The 22,901-nt window shown below is 40.2% G+C and overlaps 1 protein-coding gene across 3 annotated transcripts; it reads right to left on the bottom strand.

Annotated features, from left to right (window-relative positions):
• Positions 1-72: 72 nt before the first annotated feature.
• Positions 73-22,615, bottom strand: LOC102227945 (anoctamin-8-like). Of its 3 annotated transcripts, none has more exons than XM_023335575.1 (18): positions 22,292-22,615; positions 19,308-19,418; positions 15,888-16,020; positions 15,660-15,798; positions 15,416-15,512; positions 14,476-14,592; positions 14,196-14,323; positions 12,932-13,093; positions 9,281-9,433; positions 8,581-8,707; positions 8,362-8,417; positions 8,202-8,276; positions 5,886-6,383; positions 4,928-5,104; positions 4,627-4,818; positions 4,404-4,535; positions 4,124-4,234; positions 73-3,033 (listed from the first exon to the last, which is right to left on the bottom strand). In XM_023335575.1, the coding sequence occupies exons 1-18, from the start codon at positions 22,479-22,481 to the stop codon at positions 2,395-2,397; spliced, it is 3,237 nt and encodes a 1,078-aa protein (XP_023191343.1). In that variant the 5' UTR covers positions 22,482-22,615; the 3' UTR covers positions 73-2,394. The 3 variants fall into 3 exon arrangements, with proteins under 3 accessions (XP_023191343.1, XP_023191344.1, XP_023191345.1); XM_023335576.1 differs by having other exon boundaries at positions 4,928-5,101; XM_023335577.1 differs by lacking the exon at positions 22,292-22,615 and having other exon boundaries at positions 15,888-15,958; positions 19,308-19,391.
• Between the last annotated feature and the right edge of the window lie 286 nt (positions 22,616-22,901).

Below are 22,901 nucleotides of genomic sequence, written 5' to 3'. Positions count from 1 at the left end.
ACTGCTGCTCAGAGGTTTGGACTGGAGTGTTTACCTGCTCAGGCATGATGAGTACCGACATTTAGCATATTTGACTTGGACAGTTCTTTCAACCTCTCAGTAGAACAGTTGCAGCTCTCACATGACGAGTTTGGAATGTGTCTGAGTTTATTGCATATATGCACTGTCAGCGTTTGTATAAAGGTACATGGTGACACACAGTAACTGACAAAAACCAGAAAGCTTTGGAGAAACTTTCAAGGAAAAAAACCCCTTTCTTCCTACTTACCTCTACTGTCGTGACAGAAAGAAAGTATACTCTGTTTCAGCTCTTGGGTTTTATGTATCAGGGTACAATAAAAATCATCTGTTCTTTTAAAAAAATCATTTCAATTAGAATTTTATTTGAATGTACAAAACCATGTACCTTCATTCACACCGTCATGATTCAGCAGGCCTTGTAGTAAAACAGTGTTGAGAAACATTGTATTGTGTGTTATGGTCTAACGGTTGTGTTTTTGTAATGCTGTGAAGGTGATTAATGTGAAGATAGACAACTTTTCTTTTCTAAATGTTTTCCTCTCATGATTACAGTTTACACTTAAAACATTTTGTTTTAAAATGTTTGATAGTTTTTGTCACTTGTTTCAGAAAGTGACTCATGTATAGCTACATCACACACTGGCATTTTTCAAGCCTCTATTTCTACTATTTTTGATAATTATGTCCTAAAGATAATGACAACCTCCAATTTAGTGTCTCACAATATAAGAAAATCGTGGCGATATTAAACACTGAAAACTCACGGTTCACACCTTAATCAGCTAATTGACTGAAAACACCTGCAGAGGTTTCCTGAGCCTCTCTGTCATTAAGACACAACATTCTGACTGGAGCGTAAGACAGTGACAGACACCATCCACTAGGAGGCGAGGCTACAAGAGGTGATTGCTGAAGAAGCCGCTGGTTCACAGAGGGCTGAATCTGGGGCATATTCATAGAAAGTTGAATGGAAGGAAAATGTGAGTTAGAACAAGGTGAGCCAGCAACATAATTGAAGTTTTTGAGATGATTGTCAAGAAGAATACATTCAAAAATGTGTGAATTTGACCTTTAACCCTGTAAAGAATATCTGGGCTTTCCCGTTAAGTGGAAAACCCAAGCAGATGACCTGAAGGCCGCTGTCAAAGCTACCTGGGTCACAGGCTGACCTCCTCCATGCCACCCTGCATTCATGCAGTAATTCATGCAAAAGGAGCCCCGAACAAATATTAAGGGAATAGAAATCAGCATCGTTCTCAGAAGCCTGACATGTCTGTTAAGCAATATTCTGATTTTCTGAGACACTGAATGTTGGATTTCCAGGATCTGTGAGGCATAATCATCAAAACTAGAAGAAATTAAGACTTGAAATATCTCTCACTGTGTGTTTAACTTTTTAAAATGAATAAAAGCAAATACTGAGCTGTCATGACTAACAATTGCATGATGGTGCCGATGTTAATAATAATCAGTTAATGAACTGCTGCTACAGCCCCTCTAAAGGTCCCATGAAAGGACCACAGGTGCACTTAGTTTTTTTTTTACCAGTGTTTCCATCATGGTTTACTTTTTGTTCAAAACAGTGTGAGAAATTTGATTGTGTCCTAATATATATTAAACCCAAGAACAAACAGGGTGTACTCTTTTTTTCATCCTCACTGTAAGTTGAAACAGTGGTGGCTGAACCAATAGGTCAGAGTTTGCCCCTTGCCCCCTTGTGGTTGCCACTGCCTGGAGGCATCAGAACCCAGCAGCAGCATGATCTCTCATAAAGCAACACCAGCTCCTATCCTGTTTCTCTCCAATGGACATTGAACTGAGTGACATTTATTTGCCTCATATAGTTACAGTCACTAAATTATGTAGTAAAATAAATTCATAGAAAATCAAAGTTTGTAAAAATAGATTTTTTTATGGTCACAGTGACTATATCTGACCTAGTGCAGAAGAATCCCAATGGCTTTGAACGTGCATTGCAACTGAAAAGACAGTGAACATGTCACGCATGCACATGGAAACATGCATCCAGTACCAGCACCAACTTGGAAGTTTGACCAACAAACTGCCTTTCTACTGTCTTGGTTCTGGACCATTTCTGTCTCTGGTACTGTCTCAGATCAGGCTGCACTGTTGCTGAACCCCAATAGAATCAGTGACACTTACTGTACAGTTTATACATGGAAGTTAGGTAATTAAGTGTAAGCAGAGACAGTGGCACGCTTTATGGAGTTGCATCAAGAGTGAAAGGTGAACACTTGCTGCATGTGATCCTTGTGGTTTAACACCAGGGTGCATCAGTGCCTCTACATTTTGCATGATCATTTATACAGTTTTTTCCCTTCCTAATATGACGTTGCTGTGGGTGAGCATTTGTTAGGTCTTTGGGTTTTCTAAATCAGTCTGTAGTCTTGATTCTCCTTTATCTGACTCGTTTGAGGGTAATTCCTCTGTGGTTGTGTTAGGTTGAGAGTTAGTAGCCTGGTTCTGCTGCTGTGTGCCATTAGCACACACCACGGTACCCTCTGATTTGCTAAAACTGAACAGCTTCCCTGGACTAAATGTTCTGTTTGGGGATTGTGGTCTCTCTTGTCCACCAGGGGGAGCAGAAGACGTCACTGCTGAGCCTGGTGTTCCTCCAGATGCCGCCGCTGGCTCTTTTTTCACTTCAGGTGACTTTAGGAACTTCAGAAATCCAGGCAGCTTTGCTTCGCCTCCCGTCGGGGACTGAGCTGGTGACCGGGATGTCCCAGAGGAGAACTTCCCTTGGAGAGGAATGATCTGTTTGAGCTTCATCACGTTATTATTCCCAAGCAGGGAGCTGGGCCTCTTGGGCTTGTCGCCAGGCTTGCTGCCCTGTGATTTGTCGTGGTGGTGCTGGTGCTGCATGTCCGCCTTATTGTCGCTCTCATGGCGAGCTTCTGCCTGCAGCTCGGCCTGGCGGTGAAGCTCCTCCTCCTCCCGGCGGCGCCGGAGTTGCTGCTGGAAGTGCTGCTGTGCCTGCAGCTCATGTTTCTGAAAGGAGAAACATTTAGGACAAAGTGATGGAAAAGAAACATTCTACAGAACCACAATGTGTTCTACATTCCGACAGTAAACTAAGGGTGTTTTCACAGTCTGGTAGACTCGGTTTGACAGGGGACCAAAAAGGCAGCGTTTGGTCCATTTTCATCTGTTGTGTTCTCTTACACACAGTGTTGTGTCAAACCAACCAAATCCTTTGGAAAACCTGTTCAACCCCTCACCTAAGAAACACTGAAGGAAACACCTCTGAAGAAGACACTGAGGGCATCTTCCTTCTTCACAAAATGTGAACAAAAGTGGAGTGGTGTCAGATTTTAGTGGTTGGAGGATTTCTCTTTTGTCCTCGGTAAAAGACCCCGGAGTCATTTCTCCATTTCTGCTAGATGAACATGTTTGTGTTGGTTGTATTTACCCAGAATGCCTTGTGTTGTAATGAACTTCCTGCTTTTGGAGTGGTATTTGGACCGCTTGGCATTCACATATGTATTCAAACTGCACCGTAATTAACCTCAATCAAATCAAGCTTTTTTTCTTAATAAATTAAATTAGGGCTGCACAATATTAGAAAATACTGTGATGACAATAATATTGATAAATTTTATAATCACAATAACAGTGCTTATCATAATCATGTTCAGAACACTGAATATACTAACCAAAAATGATTGCACTCCAAACAATCATTTGGGATATGAATAATGGGCACAACAATATTGTGATGACAAGATATTTGCGATATATTGTGCAGCCCTAAGTGACATCATCACATATAAAACATTTTTTAAATTGTTACTCTGATTATTTTGCTATGATGTTAACACTGTTGTCCTTTGAAGTGTGACAAGTAAAAAACTGAAAGTATCTGAAAAAGGAGCACCATACAGAGAGTTGACTAACATCACGCACTGCCACTATCCAAAAACAGACTTAACCACAGAGCATTTCAGGTTAACACACAACAAGAAACCAAGGGACGTGTGCACACAGATATACAACAATGCAACACAAACTGGCCAATCGGCAGCCAACAGCAGGTCTGATGTTGGCAGAAGGTCTTTCAAGCTATGACGTAGCGATATACCTTGAAAGCTTCCCTTCGTCGGTACTCTAGCTTGGCCATCTCGTCTGCTACCCAGCCAGGGATATCAGGGATGGCGACATGGATGACGTACTTTAGGAGGATTGCAAAGTGCTGAAAACCCACAAGACCACAAAGGGACAAACTGAGCACAACACATCAGAGTACAAGACATTCATTTTCACATTCTGTGTTTTGATGGATAAATAAGTCACCATAAAGCACCATAAAGCCTACACTAGTCAGAACATCTTCAGGTTTAATGAGAGTATGCAGGAAATACCTCAAGTAAGACAATGGAGATGATGGTCATCTCAGGGCTCAACCAGGGGAACAGACGCTGAAGCTGGCCACACTGACCAATCAGGTAACAGTTAACTATAATGGCTATCAAGCCCATGGCCTCCATTGCAGTCTGTTGTTGAGAACAAGCAGACAAATTTACAGGCTGTTGAGGTGGGAGCCCGAAAGACATTATTGACAATTCCAAGCTGGAAGTAACCAACCTGCCACTGTCCGATGTTCTCCACTCTCTGTCCGAATGGTCTCCGGAGGCCGGTGCACAGCTTCAGGGCATCACTTCGTATCTCAATGATGTTGTTGATAAGAGCACACATGGCCGCCAGGGGAAAGGCCGAGGAGAAGAGCACCACGTAGCCGAACTGAATGAACATCTCCTGGTAGTCTTGAAGTGTTCCCTTTTCACATCAAATGTCCCAGCACAAAAATATTAGTCACATTTTTTAAATGTGTTCACATAACTGTGAGTAGGCATAATTTTGGAGAAACATGTATCAGGAATGCTACCTCATAAGTCTGCATACAACTCTCTATCTCAGCCTGAGTCAAAGCAATGGTTTTTGGTTCCTCTGGTGGATCCATCCAAGATTTCTTGTCATCTTTCCGCTCGCCTACATTCCTTCTCTGGCAGACGGAGTCGGACTCTTTTGAAGAGGACATACTAACGTTCTCCTTGGTCTCCTGCTGAAGGAAAAATTAAAAATAATACTTCTGTGCTAATAACTGAGACATCTTTAATGTGTATTTATTCACACATTTCTTAAGGGTCTAGCATGGTCGAGCCAACGTGTTGAAATTGGTTCTCATTGTCGCAGTTGGGTGACGAGAATCACTTCATTTAGTTCTCAGCCTCATGTCGTCCACCCCTTCCTGTCACAACCCCCCAAAGAACTTATGCCCCCTGCTTCATGTAAACCTATGAAGATTGGTCAGAATTTGTGGGTGTGTTTGCCCCAAATACACAACATCCAAAAACAGTTTTTTCAGCCAGCGGGTAGGATGGGTAGTTTGAGGTTGACTAAGCCCATGAGGTAGCACGTTCAGTGAACACTAAACTTCTCCTGCCTGGTTCTGGCCTGAGGCAGCGTGTGAATATCCCACCCACACTTTCTGTTGGTTTTTTGGGCTTTCAATAACATGGAAAATAAAATGAGGTGTTGCAGCTCATCAATCATTATTTCGTACTCTATCATTCTATCGAACTTGGAGTACAGTGGTTCCTCTTTGCCATGTTTGCAGTTTTACTACACTGTTGTAAACCACACATATGATGAAACACCATGTCGTATACTGCAGTAGGAGGGGCTTCACAGGAGCTCAGATCAGTGTGTCTTGTGGACCTTGAAGGGTGTTTGTGAAAGCAAACACTTTAGTTGGGCATTGTCAACTTTGGCCCAACAATGCTGGGCCCTTAAGATGTTGAGAAACCCTGACCAGTAGACAGAAACAATGCTGACCACATTACCTGAGACAGCGATTCACAGTCACTGTCCTCATCACAACTGTCAAAAATACTGGATGGATCCATCCCGTCTTCCATCAGCGTCGGACTGTCCTCCAGGAAACTGTCCTCCACAGCCTGGGTCTCCGTCTTGACATTCTTGTAGTCCACCTTCTCGGTGAAGCTGACTTTCCGATGCTTCATAATGCTGTCGTTCATGTCCCACTCCTCCTCTGAGAGCCTGAAGCCAGCTTTCAGATCTCCTCTTCTCTTCGGTTCCTGGATACAGTTCGCAGCGTGACTCTTTGAGATTCCTCTGGGACTCAAGAAAGAGTAGGACGTCATTGAGGCTTGTGCCTTCCCAAGAGCCAGGCGCCCATACTTGAGAATGATGACTTGTAGGAGCTCCCATAAGACCTTTGGGGTGAAGACGCCGAGCTTGCTTTGCTCGTAGAGATATGGCTGAAGGACTTCTTTGATGTTTTGCAGGAATTGGCGGAAAATCAACAGAGTAGCAAGCATCTGAAAGGAAAACAGAGACTTTACATACAAGATATATTTTTTTATATGTGCATGTACGTATATGTTTGTTATTATGGAGTATTGGAGAAGGGGTACGATTAAATACATTGTTACTTCTTCCTACACCTTCTCAGACATTAAATGGAATTTATGTTTTATGTGTATTGTCATGTGTGATACAGGTTATGGATATATGGATAGATCTGTACACATTGAGTATGTACTTACTCTTCAGATTTATTTTGTGTGTATTCAGTTAAAGTAAATGTATCAATTGACATAAACTTATTTTTAAAGGAGTTTTTTATATGTTCGAATTGTGTGTGCATCCGTGTGTATATGTATGTATGAGTATATGGGTAAGTATAGACACACAAATTCATACTAGTGTTAATGTGGATGAACATAAACATCTGGAATTAATCATTATGAAAATGAAATGACATAAAATGACATGGTGCGTGTGTCTGAAGTGTAAAGTGCTTTGAGTGGTATAAGTTCAGTCCATTTTACCATTTGTCTTTGTACTGTTTATTTGCATGACTACCAACAGCAGAAACTTTAACTAGACTTTTCTGTTTTTGTGTTGTGTGCTATCAGTGCAGAAATATCTAGATGTTGTGTGGTTGTGCAGTCAGACACACAGGAAGCTGCGTGGTTTCCTTGATACAGCTGCTATAGATAGAGTCGCATGTTTTGTTCTTACACTTGGTCAGAGGTAGGATGCAATTTACAAATTGAAAGTAAAAGATTCAAAGTGTGGAGACGTTACAACCTGGTTTTACCATCAACTTCATGTTTTTATTATATTTAGAAGAATGTTCATATCTGTTCATATGTTTGTGTTCATACATTTGAAAGACGCTATTATCCAAATGGTGATTGTTTACAAAGCTGTAAAGCTACAAAGTACTGTTGGCCAAAATAATCCAAAATAAGTTATTATTATTATTATTTAAATATAATAATATTATATGAATCAGTCTTGGTGTTATGGTGGTTCTGAAGGTAGGAGTTTGGTGGTCAGATGGCACCATGGCTCTGACTACAAGGCAGCCTTGCTTCTGTCAGTCTGAATATCATCACCTTCCTAAAATAATGACTTCAGTCATATTTTTTGCCAAAAGTGTATTTTTTTTTTTGCCTAATTCATCTTTTGGCAATAAAGAGCTGGTTGCTGTTTTTTGCTTCCCCCCACCCTCCCCAAAATTACTTTTGGAAAAAAAAAACACCAATACTCAGGCCATTATTTTAGGAATGTGACAATATTATGTTTTTCAAGAATCAATTTAATGTCAGGGCTGCACAGTTGGCAGCACTATTAACTTGCAGCAAAATCCCAACAAATCCCAACCTGTGATCTTTCTGTATGTTCTCCCTGTGTATGCATGGATTCTCTCTGGGTCATAAGATTCTGTTTTTGTTAATATGTTATTTAATATTACCACCAGAGTTCATACACATTTTTAATGTCAAAATTCAAGAATTGTCATCAGATTTTCAAAACAAAAGCATTGAAAAAGCTGAGAAGAAAGACATGCTCAGTAGCAGTTCTGTTGAAGTCAGAGGGTTTTGACACTGATGGAAGTTGCAGAGTCTGCTTTTAATTGCAATTTCAATTTTGTAAAGTCCCTGGAGAGGACATATGTTGTGAACTGGCGCTATGTAAATAAACGGAACTGAATTGAATGAGTCTACAGGGCTGGCAAAGTTTTGCCAAAGCTCAAAACTGACTCATATTCCAAAACAAATAGCAACTACTGAATTGTTTTTTTGTATGACTGATTTCAAATTTCAAATTTTCTTCAAAGTTCTTACCTCCTTCAGTCGCTCCATGTCCTTGAGATAGAATCCAATGTAGAAAAGACTGAGGTAAGAATTGATGAATTCAAACTGTGAAGAACAAGAAGACATAAGAAGAAATAGAAAACCAAACTATCCTGAAAAACAAACCACAAAACAAAACAGGATAACTTACAAAAACCATCTTGATGATCAAATTGTTCTCGTAGGCACTCTGAAATCTGTAGTTCTCTGGAAGAACAAACAAGCATGAAGAATTAGAGAGATTCTGTTTCCTACTTCTATTTCTGCTGGAGAAATGGAGAGTCAGTCACCATCCTTTCCCTTTCTTATTAAAGAACTCGGCTATTATTCACACAAACAGATTTCTGTCATTTGACAAAATGATTCTTACCCATGTCATTAAGCCAGTAGGCAATCTTCTTATACACCTCGTCACATACAGTTACAGTGATGGCCAGAAGTATCTTAGGGATGAATCTTGTGATACTAGGCAGCTCCTGAATCTCCATCACCACTTCCTGCAAAGTGAAGAATATTATTATGGAATCAGAACTAATAACAGTCTCATAGCTGTTATTCACCAGTCATGACATGAAAACTATGGAGGACCAAAACTGACATAATTAAAAATAAAAAGCAGAAAGTAATAGATTTTGTTTTTCCTTTTCCTTACACATGCATTTTCATCAAGAAATGCATGACCAGCCAATAGACAGGAGTTGAAGTTTTAAGACACCGCCCTCCTCATTTGCATAACGAGGCAGAAATGTTTTAAATTAAAACGAGGAGGTGAGGAAATGTAAAAAGAACAAAGGAAAGACAAAATATTCATACATTTCTTGATGAAATGCATGTGTAAATGTGACAGATAATACATTTTATTTATAGTGGCTGTTACATCTTGAGATCTCAAAGGGCTAGATGATGCTATGTGTGTCATAAAACTAGAACTATATATATAAAATGTGTATATTTTACCTGTTTGAAAATTTAATACTATTGCAATATTGGATTCTTTATGTTTGGCTGTGGAGCTGTGTCATTATTAGCTGTTTTGATTAGCATGGTGGACAGCGCTGTCCTACAGAGACCTGCAGCTGAAGACAGAGGAGCATGGCGAGAAAGACGAAGCAGAGGCAGAGCAGGCAGACCGGCAGGCTGACCAGCCATCTGAACATGGCTCTCTTCCAGGCGGGGTAGTAGAACTCCTCACAGCCCGTTATGGGACTGCACCGCTTCACACCCTGCAGGCACACATTAGAAATGAGATTGTTGGGAAAGACTGTGGAACCTCTGGCCGTGATGATGCAAATCCTGCTCAGCAGGATTTTACAAAAAAACATTATGAACAACCCTGACCATGAGACTGTCTAAGAAAAACAGTGTCTTTAGTCAGAGGCTTTTTCAAATTTGCTTTAATATAGACCACTACAGGAGCTGTTTCCTGCCAACAGCCATCATTATCTACACCAGTGGTTCTCAAACTTTTTTCAGTGATGTACCCCCTTAAAAATATATTTTTAGTCAAGTACCCCCTGACACGGGCAAAACATTTTTGGAATTAAAAAGGGGTACAGTGCTGTAAAATCACTGTCTGATTTATTAAAGCCAAACAACTTATATCAGTGAACCTGACAAATACATCCATATTGCAAACATTGCATGGTTAAACAAAAAAGAAAAACAGAAGACGATGACCACCAGGAAAGTATAAAACCAGTCAAACCGTTTTATTTTAAAGGATATTGAAACTAAATACTGAATATAAAATTCAGTGCATGAACACACATTTATATTTTATCGACCTTTTCACAAAATAATTTTTCCTAAGACTTATTATGAGGAGCCTACTGATTTTTTAAAGATATTTTGAAAAGCTTCACGTACCCCCTGCAGTACCTCCACGTACCCCCATTTGAGAACCACTGATCTAGGGTGTCCCTACGCTCTTTCAGGTCTCATACTGATGTTTCCAGTTTTGTTAGAGCCAAATTATAGACAGCGTTTCACCAGGAGACCTAGAGTGAGGAGCCCCGCCCCTTTCCCCCTTGCGCCTCAGACAGAGTTTGGGGAAAAAGATGGCGGTCGTTCTTCGTTCGCTAAAGCTGTTCTTGTTTACAGGTTAGCAGTGTGAAGCTGGTGGAAACTGTCCCCGCTAAAATGTAAATTTACAAGTTCATTCGGTGCTGATTTCGTAATTACTTGCTAGACGTGTTTAGACGTTCGAGGGAAAAAGAGTGATTTTGTTTCATAATTACGGTTTGTAGCTATAACGGTCGTAAAACAGCCGTTATAGAAGTTTGCTACATGTATCTAAACTTCGATACACTCTCCGACCCAACCTTATTAAGGTTACGGTGGTATCCTGACGGGTTGTGTTATCTTTTGATAGGAAGTGTTAAAGTTACTCTGTTACATGTACCGGAAATCAGTTCTCATCAGTTTCAAACATTTATTATAGACGTTACCACTTTTCCCCTACTACCCAGTAATTGATTCTACTGTACTAGCTTAAGCTAGATCTAGTCCTCTAAATATGCCCATATTAAATTATAGAACTAATAATATGATTACATTTTTCAGAGTTATTACAATTCAAAGAAATTAGTAGCCTTACAATTTCACTGAACTTGAGGAATAGTTTTCTTTTTATGTAAATCTGTAAGATTTAAATCGATTGTTGAATTGTTTTGATTTGGCCCTTGGATGCTGTCACAGCTGGTAGGGGCTGATGTTGTTTATTGAAGTAGATGGAATATGGTTGTTTTGGAGCAACGGAAGGACACATGGACATGAATGCACAAAGGAATGTTCAATGTATGATTGCATGATTTCATGATTTTGACAATTTGTAATAAAACAGACAGAGTTTGGGGAAGAAAACGGCGGTCGTTCTTCGTTCGCTAAAGCTGTTCTTGTTTACAGGCTTCCCACTCGGAAGAAAGGAGAAGAAGAGACAAAACAAAACAAACATCAATTGTTACAACTGTTTCAATACAGCTGAGACATGTAACAGAGGTATAAAAAACATTTTTTCTGAGGTAACAGCCTGCGATGTCATCGATGACATCACGTCCGTCCCTGACTGTCACTGATGACATCAGACCGACAAAACGAACGTGATGTCATCGATGACATCGCAGGCTGTTCCTTCAGAAGTGCTTGAATAAGACGACCACGTGGTAATGTGAAGGCCTGTGAAGGCCCTCGCACCGAACGTGGACGCGAGGGCCTGTGAAGGCCTGGGATCCTTCAAGGACCTGGCCTGTGAAGGCCCTCGCACCGAACGTGGACGCGAGGGCCTGTGAAGGCCAGGGATCCTTCATGGACCTGGCCTGTGAAGGCCCTCGCACCGAACGTGGACGCGAGGGCCTGTGAAGGCCAGGGATCCTTGAATGACCTGACCTGTGAAGGCCCTCGCACCGAACGTGGACGCGAGGGCCTGTGAAGGCCAGGGATCCTTGAATGACCTGACCTGTGAAGGCCCTCGCACCGCCACGTGGACGCGAGGGGACTGTGAAGGCCAGGGATCCTTCATGGACCTGGCCTGTGAAGGCCCTTGCACCGCCACGTGGGCGCGAGGGCCTGTGAAGGCCAGGGATCCTTCAAGGACCTGGCCTGTGAAGGCCCTCGCACCGCCACCTGGATGCGAAGGCATGTGAAGGCCCTGGCCTGTGAAAGCCCTCGCACCAGCACCTGTATGCGAGGGCCTGTGAAGTCGTGTAAAAGTAGTAGAAAAAGTTGAGTACCTTTCTACCGTTTCTACTCTCTGCTCCTTCCATGCGTTGCTCTAGAGCAGTGGTTCTCAAACTTTTTTCAGTGATGTACCCCCTTAAAAATGTATTTTTAGTCAAGTACCCCCTGACACGGGCAAAACTAATTAAAAAGGGGTACAGTGCTGTAAAATCACTGTCTGATTTATTAAAGCCAAACAACTTATATCAGTGAACCTGACAAATACATCCATATTGCAAACATTGCATGGTTAAACAAAAAAGAAAACAGAAGACGGTGACCACCAGAAAGGTATAAAACCAGTCAAACCGTTTTATTTTAAAGGATATTGAAACTAAATACTGAATATAAAATTCAGTACATGAACACACATTTATATTTTATCGAACTTTTCACAAAATAATTTTTCCCAAGACTTATTATGAGGAGCCTACTGATTTTTTAAAGATATTTTGAAAAGCTTCACGTACCCCCTGCAGTACCTCCACGTACCCCCAGGGGTACACGTACCCCCATTTGAGAACCACTGATCTACACCAACATTTAATTTCCCTTTGGGAGCAATAAAATACTTTGGAATTGAATTAATATTAATCAATAATTAATCAGTGTCAGAGAGAATGTTTACAAAAGCAAGCACCCAAAGTGGGGCTCTAACCCACCACCCTGAGATTAAGAGTCTCATGCTCTACTGACTGAGCTAGCCAGGCTCTGCCCCCCTGTGACCAGTGTGCCTCTTTACCCATCACAACTTCTTTCTGTGGGGGCATGCAACCTAACAACAACCCCCCCCCCCCCCCCCCCCCCCCCACACACACACACACACACACTGACCCCGCCTCTTCTGCTGCTCTCAGAGCACATGGACCCGCCAATCCCATTTCCTGCTATTGTAGGCTAACCTTGTGTTGGGAGGAAGACTGTCAGAGGAAGCATCACCAAGACATGAGAAGCTTTCAGGGTCATTATTACAGGAAGCCTGTGCTTTTATTGTGAAGAGTTCTCACCCTGAACTGGGGCCTGGGCTCCTCCAAGGACTCGACGGGGGTGTCCAGGGTGCCCCACCTGTAGGCCAGCTCCGCTTCTCGCCGCTTCCAGCGCTCCAGAAACAAAGTTGCCCAGATGACATTGAAGAGAGCAAAAACTACACAGCAGATATCCTGGCTGGTCTGTGTGGGGACAAAAGGTTGAGTCAGTCACTTTACGCCACTTTAATTGTAAAGCTGTGAGGAGGATCAATCAGTTTTCTTTAGTACTTTTGCTTTGTAGTTATATTCCAACCCAAGATGTTCCCCTTCTTTGTTCAATGTGTACTTTTTGAAACTTTTCTCTGTGAAAATATAAAATCTGAGGATGACTCTACAGCACACAAGAGAAAATACTAAAAACATGGATTTCTGTTCATAAACTGTGCTGCCTTTTTAAGAAGTATATGTATTACAGTAAAACTGGCTAAAATGTTCTTTGCATGCCCAGTCTTTGGTCATGCAAACACAAGATACAGAGTGTAGGTGATCGGACCTCTAGTTAATAAAGGAAATGACCTTGCTATTCACTCGTCTACCCTCTTTGCACAGATGTAAGGTGGCTGTTTTCAACCCTGAGAAAACACCTAGAACTGTCGGTTCCTTATCTTTGCAGATGCTCCTCATCTAATACAGGAAATTAACTTATGAACTTAATGTTTCTACTTACTATAAATGCTGCAATGTACATGTTTCACTTCAACCATCAATATGTTACCAAACAATATTCTGGAAGTATAAGGTCAAAGGGAGACATAAGGTGGAATAAACAACAAGAATATAACTATAAATCAAAAACAATATAATCAATAAATGAAAAATGATAGCATTTAATACAATATGATGAATAGAATAAGTAAAATAAATATATGAGCACATAGGAATAAAAGCTGAATATAAGATAAGTATAACAAAATAATAATGCAGTGATTATTATTATCCCAACACATAAATCAATCAATAAGGTCAGACCAACTGCAGATAACAGTTAGTTTGACCTTAAATTTAAGTATTTATTCTCTTAAATAAACTTATGACGTTAACTCATATGCATTAGCATCAGTTTACATATACTGATTTGTGCTATGTCTCATCCATATTTCTATAACTAGTTAAAATGACCTCCTTATTTTTCTGTTTAAATTGTATTACATTTTTACTTTCTTTTGACTTTTCATTTAACTTGTTCCATAGTTTTACACCATTAATTGAAATACAAAAGCTCTCTGTTTAAGGTTTGGGATACCTGGTCATCTTCTGCTAGTATCCACAGCAGAAAGCCAATGACGGCAGGGTAGAGCATGGAGTTGGTGTAGAAACCCAGCCAAGCAAAGTACATGCCGATCTTCACTCCAAAGTAGTCACAAATGTCATCTGGAAATGATTTATTAGACATCACTGAGGATATTCAGCTTGCTTTAAACAGCTCCATCCTTGTGTTAGCAGAAGTGGACCACGATTTCAAGAAATCTATTCAGTATGATGCATTCCATTGTTCTGGCGTGTCATCCTCTAGTATTTCTTACCGAGGGGCTGCCTTTCACACACAGCCTGGACCCACGAAGTCATCAGCTGGTTGAGTATTCTTTGTTCATGAAGAGGAAACATCTGATGGATCACTCCCCGAGCGATTAGTTCTGGAACTAAAAGTACAGACAAGGGCTAAAACCAGAGTTCCCAGTTCGATGCGTCAGTTCTTCTGTCACATAAAATTGTAGCGAAATAAATCAAAGTTTTTGGGTTACATTGTGACAAGATGTGAAAAGCTTTGGGGTATGTAAACTTTTGAAAGGTACTGAAATTATAGCAGACTAACAATGTTGCATCTTTTTGCTGAACTTTTGTAGCTCCTGGTCCAAAATCACCAAGTTAAAAGTGCCACATAAATATGATAAGGAAAAAACATAGATTTGAGCATAAAATTTTTACCTGCTCAGCAATAAACTGAAATAAAGGGGATATTTTAGTGAAACAAAAAGTAGTAATTTTTGACAGGAAGGGATATATAAATCACTGACAAAAACGTTTTGTACTTATTAAAGTTGTACAGTTGTAATATAATAACTCAATTTATTGTCTATTTTCAACAACAAGAATATGATTTGGGATTTTCTTTGAAAACTGCTTGATATTTCCATTTTTAGAAAATTTCAGTTGTAAAAAAATTACTTTTTTAATTGAAAAAAAAAAGTTTTCATTTGGATCATTTGCCTGTCCTGGGTGCATCAATCAAATTTTATTTGAATAGCACATTTCAGCAACAAGGCAGTTCAAAGTGCTTAACATCATAAAAACATATACACTGCTTGCAGCCACGAACCACACAAAATTAGCTTAGCTGCTGCAAACATGGGCCCCCAGGCCACACTTTGAACATTAACCCCTGCATTAAGGGATAAAACCAAAATAAAGAAATGAGAAGATGCAGAACAGCCTGGGAAATGTGGATGATAAAAAGCATCTCACTTATTGGCTGCCCCTCCAAGAAGTGGATGTTGTGGAGCATTTCCCCGTGTTTGGCACGCAGGTTATCCAGCCAATACTTAATGATGCTCTGGCGTTCCTAAGCACAACAGGCACACATGGTTTTATTGAATTTAATAAAATAACATGTACATTTGTACATCCATTTTTTGTTTTTTTTAACAGGGACCTGAGTGACATTCCAACACTACCAGATGACACAGAAAACAAGAATCTGACTTCTAACCTGCGAAGTGAAAAAGCAAAGCTCGCTTTCTATGTTCTCATATATGTTGTCCTCTTCACAGGAGAAGCGGCGCATGCCACCACCAAACTGTGGCTTCACAGTCTTGTACATGCCCATCTGCTCGGCTCCTCGCAGCAGGCTGTTGGGGGGGAAAAACAGCAAGATTTCATTTCTGTCTGAAATAAAAGGCTATAGTTTCTTGTACCTGTGAAAGAGGTTGAGTCTTACTTTTCAAATGTTGTTGTGATGAAGAAGGCGTGGGTCTGGGTGTGTTTATGTTGCCGGACCTGGATGCTGACCTGTGGGATTCCAACACGAATTTGATTCAGAAGCCACAGCAGAGAGTGGTCATCTATTGTATCTGGGGAAATTAGAAATACATCCATTTGAAGTTCATCAGAATATTTTCAACTATCTACTGTCCAAAAACAGAAGCAGATGTGGTAAAGTAGAAGTTTCTGTGTCTATTCTAGAGATGCTTGACTAGACCAGTTGTTGATCAGCTGATCTGAAACTAAAAATCACATCCTTTGTGTGATCAGTTATTGCAGTGTATTGGTAATTTGTTGAATATCTTTTGGATAAACCAATTAATAATTGGTTTGCATATGGTGCTTAATAGGATTTTTTTTACAGAGTCTGAATGCAGGTGAAGCTAAAACTATGCCACTTGAAGAGTTCTGGGTAAAGAATATTTAAAAACGAAGATCTTAATTGGAAAATGTATTTTTTTACACAGTTTTGACTCACTTACTGCTCTGAGAGTGTTCTTCTGTCAGCAAATGACCTTTTTTGAGTTTGTTTACTCAAGTTAAAGATTAATCATTTAACAAATTAACTTCACAATTTCAATAATTAATTTCTGACAATTATTCCAATTAATAATTTCAGCTCTAGTTGTGTTTTTAGCCCAATTCTTCTTGCGTGGAATCTCAGTGGTGGATCCACTTCCGCTATTCTGCTAATGCGCTAATAGCAGAGCTAATTTGTCATTTACTGCCTTTAGCGTTTTTGCTAATTTGTAAAATGCTTCCTGTAAATTAATTTTTCCAGATAAATACAAAAGTGCTAATTTAATTTGTGGTTTTGTAAACATTTAACTGAATAAAGTTTAAAATTTGTGTTGAAGCTTTGATTAGCGACTGTTAAGAATTCTTCAAGTAGTCAGATGTTTATACATGCTCTTATTGTGAGGCTGGGAGGGGGAAAGACTACTTATGCAGAAGTTTATTTCGTCTCAAATTACATTTATTCTGTACCCAGAATGCATAACGGTAGACAGATAAAATACTACTTGTGCACTGCATGATTTCTGATCGAATCCCTACTGTGGCAAACTCAGCAACAGCGTTAGCAATACTCAAAAATCTCTTACTCTTGAAATCATTTAATGAGTAAAAGTTCTCTTCCACAGAATAACCTCCTGAAGCATCACTGTACAGGTAGGTGTGCACTAACAAATTTGACCCTGCTCATGGTAATACACTGTGACATAACACATGGACTGGACGATATGGTCAACTGTCAGATATGTTAAGATCCTGGGTTGTTGAGTTGTGGTCACAAACATTGACACTGACTTCAGTTGCTCCTCCACCCTTTCTCTAACTTCACCATAAAGTGCAGGTATGGCTGTATGTGAAAAATCTTACCGGCAGGGATTTTGTATCTGTGGTCAATGACTGACATCATTTTCCTGAAGCCCCTTATTTCCACCATAGTAAACAACATCATGCCTTTAGCATGGGCTTTTCTTTTGACATGTCTGGGTCTGGGGTGAAGCTTTAGGGACATGTTGGCTTATACGTCATTGTGGTTCATCTTCTGACTCCCAGAATATTCTATCAACAGGAAATGCTTCACATGGTGGAACAAATTGATGTTTTCCTGCTGCTAGTTGGCACGACTCTCCGGCACATTGTGCAGCACGCTGAAACCTGAAGTTTATCAGATCTTAGAGATCTGAACTACGTCTATACCACCAAATTAATCTTTCCTCTCTTATCAATATTTTGTCTGCTTTCTCTTTGCTTGCGGAAGCTCATTCAGTCACATTTGCATTACAAAAATGGTCATTCCATTTTTGGCTAAAACTTACCGCATTGGAGCTTAGCGTAACCTAGGCCAACCACCTAGCACAGCCTTCTACTGCTGGGCACGAGTCTGCCGTGTACGTCATTACTCAAGTAGCCAATGTGTTGTGGCCATTGGCGGTTTCTGATATGAGCGCCCTGGGCAGTTGTCCAGGGTGCCATCTTGCGGAGGCGGCATGAGCCCAGGGCGCCAAACAGACTAGGACTGCCTCTATCTTTCTGTTCAGCTTGAACTGGTTGTGCCCTGAATGTCAGTCAGTGAAATGCTGTAATCATAGACTGTAATATCAGTCTATGATACTACATAGACTGAGATCTGAATTACATCTACACCAGTTCAAATTACCATTATTGAATAATTTTATATAGTGATATATATATATATTGCCATTTAATCTTGGTCCCGCTCTAACATTTTTACTGGTCTACTCTGGCCACCCTTATGAAAGTTTTCTGGGGCCGGCACTGTTGCACACGACTGGCAGGTACGAAACAAAAAAAAAAAACTTATAACAGAGACTTGTGAAAAAGGAACAAAATGAGCTAGAATCTCTCTTATAAAGGAATAATTCAGACATATTGTGACTCATTTTGGTTTTTATGTGCATTTCCAACTGTAACCTGATAGTCCTGTAAATTTGGGATCTTTCTGTAATTGATTTATTTTGATATAAGTATTTTATTTTTGAGACAGTATTCTGTTCAATTGATCCAGAAAGAATAGAATAGAATAGAATTCAACTTTATTGTCATTGCACTGTCACAAGTACGAGCAACGAGATGTAGTTCGCATCTATCCAGAAGTGCTCTACGAGATATAATATTTATTTACAGATGTACAAGACTATGTATGTATGGACTGTAAGGGGTTATAGCAAGAGATATAGATATTGTGTATAAATATAAATATGGGAGCTACATGCACAGATTATACAGAATATATAAGAATGTTAGGGAATAGATTATAGATAAATAATGGCAGATAAAATTTACAGGTTGTATGTGTGTGTGAAGAAAACAGTCCGTGGTAATCTCTAATCAGTGCATACACAGTAAGGTTGATTAGAAGCCATTTTTAAGAGCAATATTATGCTCACTGGTGATAGGTGGTACTGGAGGTTAAAGGTCAGTCAAGCTGAGTTCTATTATTTCCTCATCTTTCATAGAAAATAAAAACAAGAAACTATTTTACACAATGTCCTTTTAAAAACGGTGCCTGAGACAACTGTGGCAATTGTGTATTCAGACAGAAATAATAAATGTTGACTTAAGCCACTTATCTGCCCATAAGTAAACAGCGTGCTGTTTAAACACCACACATATAACAGGATGTGCTCCTTCACACTGCATGTGTGTATGGTTGCTTAATGAAATGCTTCAAGTTCGCATTGCTGGCCCTTCCATTAAAAGGAAACAGCAGAAAGAACAAGTGTTGTTAATCGACAGCTTTTAATATCCCCCAAAGCACTTCACTGTAAATCTCTGACTGGCTCCCAGCGCCTTCTCTCCTCACCGCAGGACAAACATGGAGGACATGTCAGAGTAGAGCGTCTACCTGGAAAAGTCATCAGGATGTCACAGTTTTGTGTGGGAACCATCTTTAACCAAGACTTGCGAGAGTTGATGTAATGTCTGGCCAGCAGAAGTCGTTTCCCAAACAGTTTATCTAAGAAAAAGAAAGAAAAATATGAGTCTGACAGGGAAGGATAAAGCACATTAAAACAGTGAGTGTGTGCTGATGAAAGACAACATGTACCAGACAGATGGTGGCATTTATCATTGTGACGATGAACACAGATGACTGGCTGGTTCTGCCACTCACCACTAGCTGCACTTCCATTGACCAATCTGACATTTCATGTGTTTCATTGAAGACGTGTTTTTTGCTTAAAAGTTTTTTTCCGCTGGGATGAGCGGTTTATTGGTTTATTTTACAAAACTGCAATGGAAGCACTTTTTTCGCATCACACGAGTAACCAGATGTTACTGCTGGCACAAACCACGAAGACGACGACAGGAAGTAGCTGGACGATAGAAGCACTGCATGCATTTTAATGCCTTATTGCTTGAACAAACGTATTCCCATTTTAATTGCATTTCATATTTAATGGAAACACCACAATTGCGTTTTTTACAATATTTGCAGAATGCTGACAAAATTTTGCGTATATTTGTAATGGAAATGTAGCTACTGATGCTATTTCTTCTGAAAAATCTTTTATACTCCTTCCTTTTTTCAATTTTCTCTAAGACAAAATAGCAGAAATATCCCAGTTAAGCAAGACTCTGCTGCTGTGGCTGAATGACTGAGCAAATATTGTGTACCGACAAATAATTTGCAGACTGAGTGGCGTGCAAACAGTCCCAAGCAAACTCTCTTTTCAAGTCTGACTCCAAAAAAAAAACATCAGTGGTGTTATTTTTGGTTTGTCTCACACTCGTACTGCTCATATGGATTTTACTCTGATATAGTGGTGGGTTTTGGAAGAAAAGCAATACATAGTCTGTAGCTTATCAGTCAGCTGAACCTTGCATAGGTTTCCCAATGCTTCTATGCATGTGCAGTTAACTGTGGATTGATTGTCATGGATGAAAAGACATGTAATGATCACATGTAGGTCAGAGAGAATTATAGAAGTTGTGAAAAAGAGTGATTAACACTCTAAATATCAACTCTTCACACATATTTGATGTATTTGCAAACAGAAACCTTAGATCCATGTGATATAGTTAGTTAGTTTTGAAGTGTATCACAGAAATATGTGTAAAAAAAAAAAAATGCTGAAATCCCAAAATACGTGTGTCAACGTGGTCTGCAGCCATTTTCGCTGCCTGGTGGCTCTCAGTGGCTCACACTCCGTCCTGCTGAGGCAGTAGCTGCAGTGACTGACCACTCTCCTAATTGTTCACTGAATTATAAGGTGACTCTCTCAGTGTCTGCGTGAGCTTGGACTTTTTTATGATCAAACCCATCTACTCATAGTCTGTGCTATCCCTCCCAGCCTGAGCCATCCGTGTGTTAGTCATGTCTATATTCATTTAAAAAACAACTATTTTGGCTTTATGAAATTTAAACTAAAAAGGTTAGGTAAATCTGCTTTTACATAAATAAATCAAGAAAGTCACATTTCTGACTTGAAATTTGCTTCTCTAACACAAACCCTTGTTTAAATAAGCAGTAAATATGCAGCTTAATGAGAGAAAAAAATGCTAAGCTATTAAGGGGGGAACCCAAAAATCAGCCCTGACTTTCTTTATTTTGGGAGACTGGTGATCGGCTGATAGTTGCATGTGAAGGTGATCTTATCCACCAATCTTTGATACTTCCATAAAGGTTTGAAAATCAATCAAAACCAATAGTTACCCCTTTTCCCTCTTCCCCGTTGCCATCTTATCAACTTTTTTTTTTGCAATATTAAGCAACTTTTTTGACAAAAGAAATTGGTATCTGCCAACAGGTGAATTAGCAAGTCAGGTTTTGTAAATATCGGTGATCGGTCAGAAAACAGCAATCAGTGCAACCCTACTGAACAACTCTTTAGTTATCATTAAAAAACTTACAGCTATATGAAAAGATCTAGGACCTGTGACAACAACTGCTTATGAAGTTCAAATCAATTCAGAAGTGGCATCAGTGCTCATAAATGTTATGAAATATGAACTGTTGTCTACTGAAATATGAATACATTAGACACAGAACCATCTTTGTTAGAATGGATCCATCAGAATCTTATGCCTTCTTATCCTATCATGGCACCAGTTAGTGGGTGGGATGTGTTAGGCAGTTAGTGAACATTTCATTTTCAAACTCTATGTGTTGGAAGATGGAAAAATGGGCAGCAGGATCCAGGTGGTGACTGTCAATCAGTGGAACAGGAAGGAATTGTGAGCTCCCATCCAACATACATGCTACTGCTGAAGAAGTTATTGTTGCTAATCAGTAATACTTTTATAACAAATTTATGTCCGATCATGATTTCTTGGTTAATGTCAAGTTGTTATAACAAACACATTTTGAATAATGTCAACTGTGTATTAAAAGTGTCATGATTTACCAAATGACACTTTATGACAACAGTCATAAATATTCATGAAGACTTACTCATGTTCATGACAGGTGTTATGTCATGTTTATGACGGTGTCATGACAGGATTATTCACAACTCGTCAAATAAAGTGTTACCCATATAGGTTATAAAACCAGAAGCATTTTCAGTGACTCTAACTAATCAGATAAGAACAGAGCAGGATTTCATAATGCATCCTCATTGTACGGTTCTCCAGACAAAGAGAGCTGCAACATATTCTTCTTTCTTTACTGGTTAACCAGTAATGCAGCAGCAGGACATGCCTAATGTTTCCTGAATTCACCTGTGGTTCCAGCAGGCCCGTCACAGGGAAACACGCAAAACCAAAAACCCTTCAGCCAAGTCGTCGCGGCGTCAGTGATGCTTCACAAAGCCCGGGCACGGTGGCTTGTAAATGTTCATTGTCAATCACATGAAACACAAATACGTAGCTCAGGGGTGGGAAACTCACCGAACACCCCGGCGGTTTGCTGCTGCTGGTTGCTGGTCCTGTCCTGGTGCTCGCTGGGCACCGTCCTCTCCGTCCTCTCCATCCTCTCCCCTACCCCGTCTCTGCCGTCGGCGTCTGCGGCGCAGCTGCAACCGTCTGCCGCAGACTCGGCATCAGCCGTCGCCTGCGTGTTGGTGCCCAAAAGCTCCATTACGTGAAGGAAGACGGCCGTCAGAACCCGCAGGAGGCTGTTAATACATGACTGCTGACTGTAGGAATGACAGCCTGGTGTGCGTAGCAGTCAGGCAGGAGAGGGAGGAGCGCGAGGTACATAAACATGTCATGTAGCCGCAAGTTCTGCTCACCAGTCGTGACTGCGTGACGTCACAGACCGGGGGACACCGCGCTCGGGCTACAGGTTCATACAGAAAATGGGACATATCTTCTATTTATTGCTCAGATCAATCTAGTCTGAATATCGCTTTGCTATATCTCTGCATTATCCGTTTTTTATTTAAAACGCATATTCTGAATGTGTGTGATAATCCACCAAACCGTTAAATATAAAGCTGAAAAAAAAAAAAGTTTACATAAATCAAATAAAAATACCTTTTTCCCCTCACTGTCTTAC

The sequence above is a fragment of the Xiphophorus maculatus genome, chromosome 6 (assembly GCF_002775205.1).
Source record: "Xiphophorus maculatus strain JP 163 A chromosome 6, X_maculatus-5.0-male, whole genome shotgun sequence".
Taxonomy (NCBI): Eukaryota; Metazoa; Chordata; class Actinopteri; order Cyprinodontiformes; family Poeciliidae; genus Xiphophorus; species Xiphophorus maculatus.
Note: the sequence above shows the minus strand (reverse complement) of the source record. Positions and strands in the feature narration are given on the sequence as shown.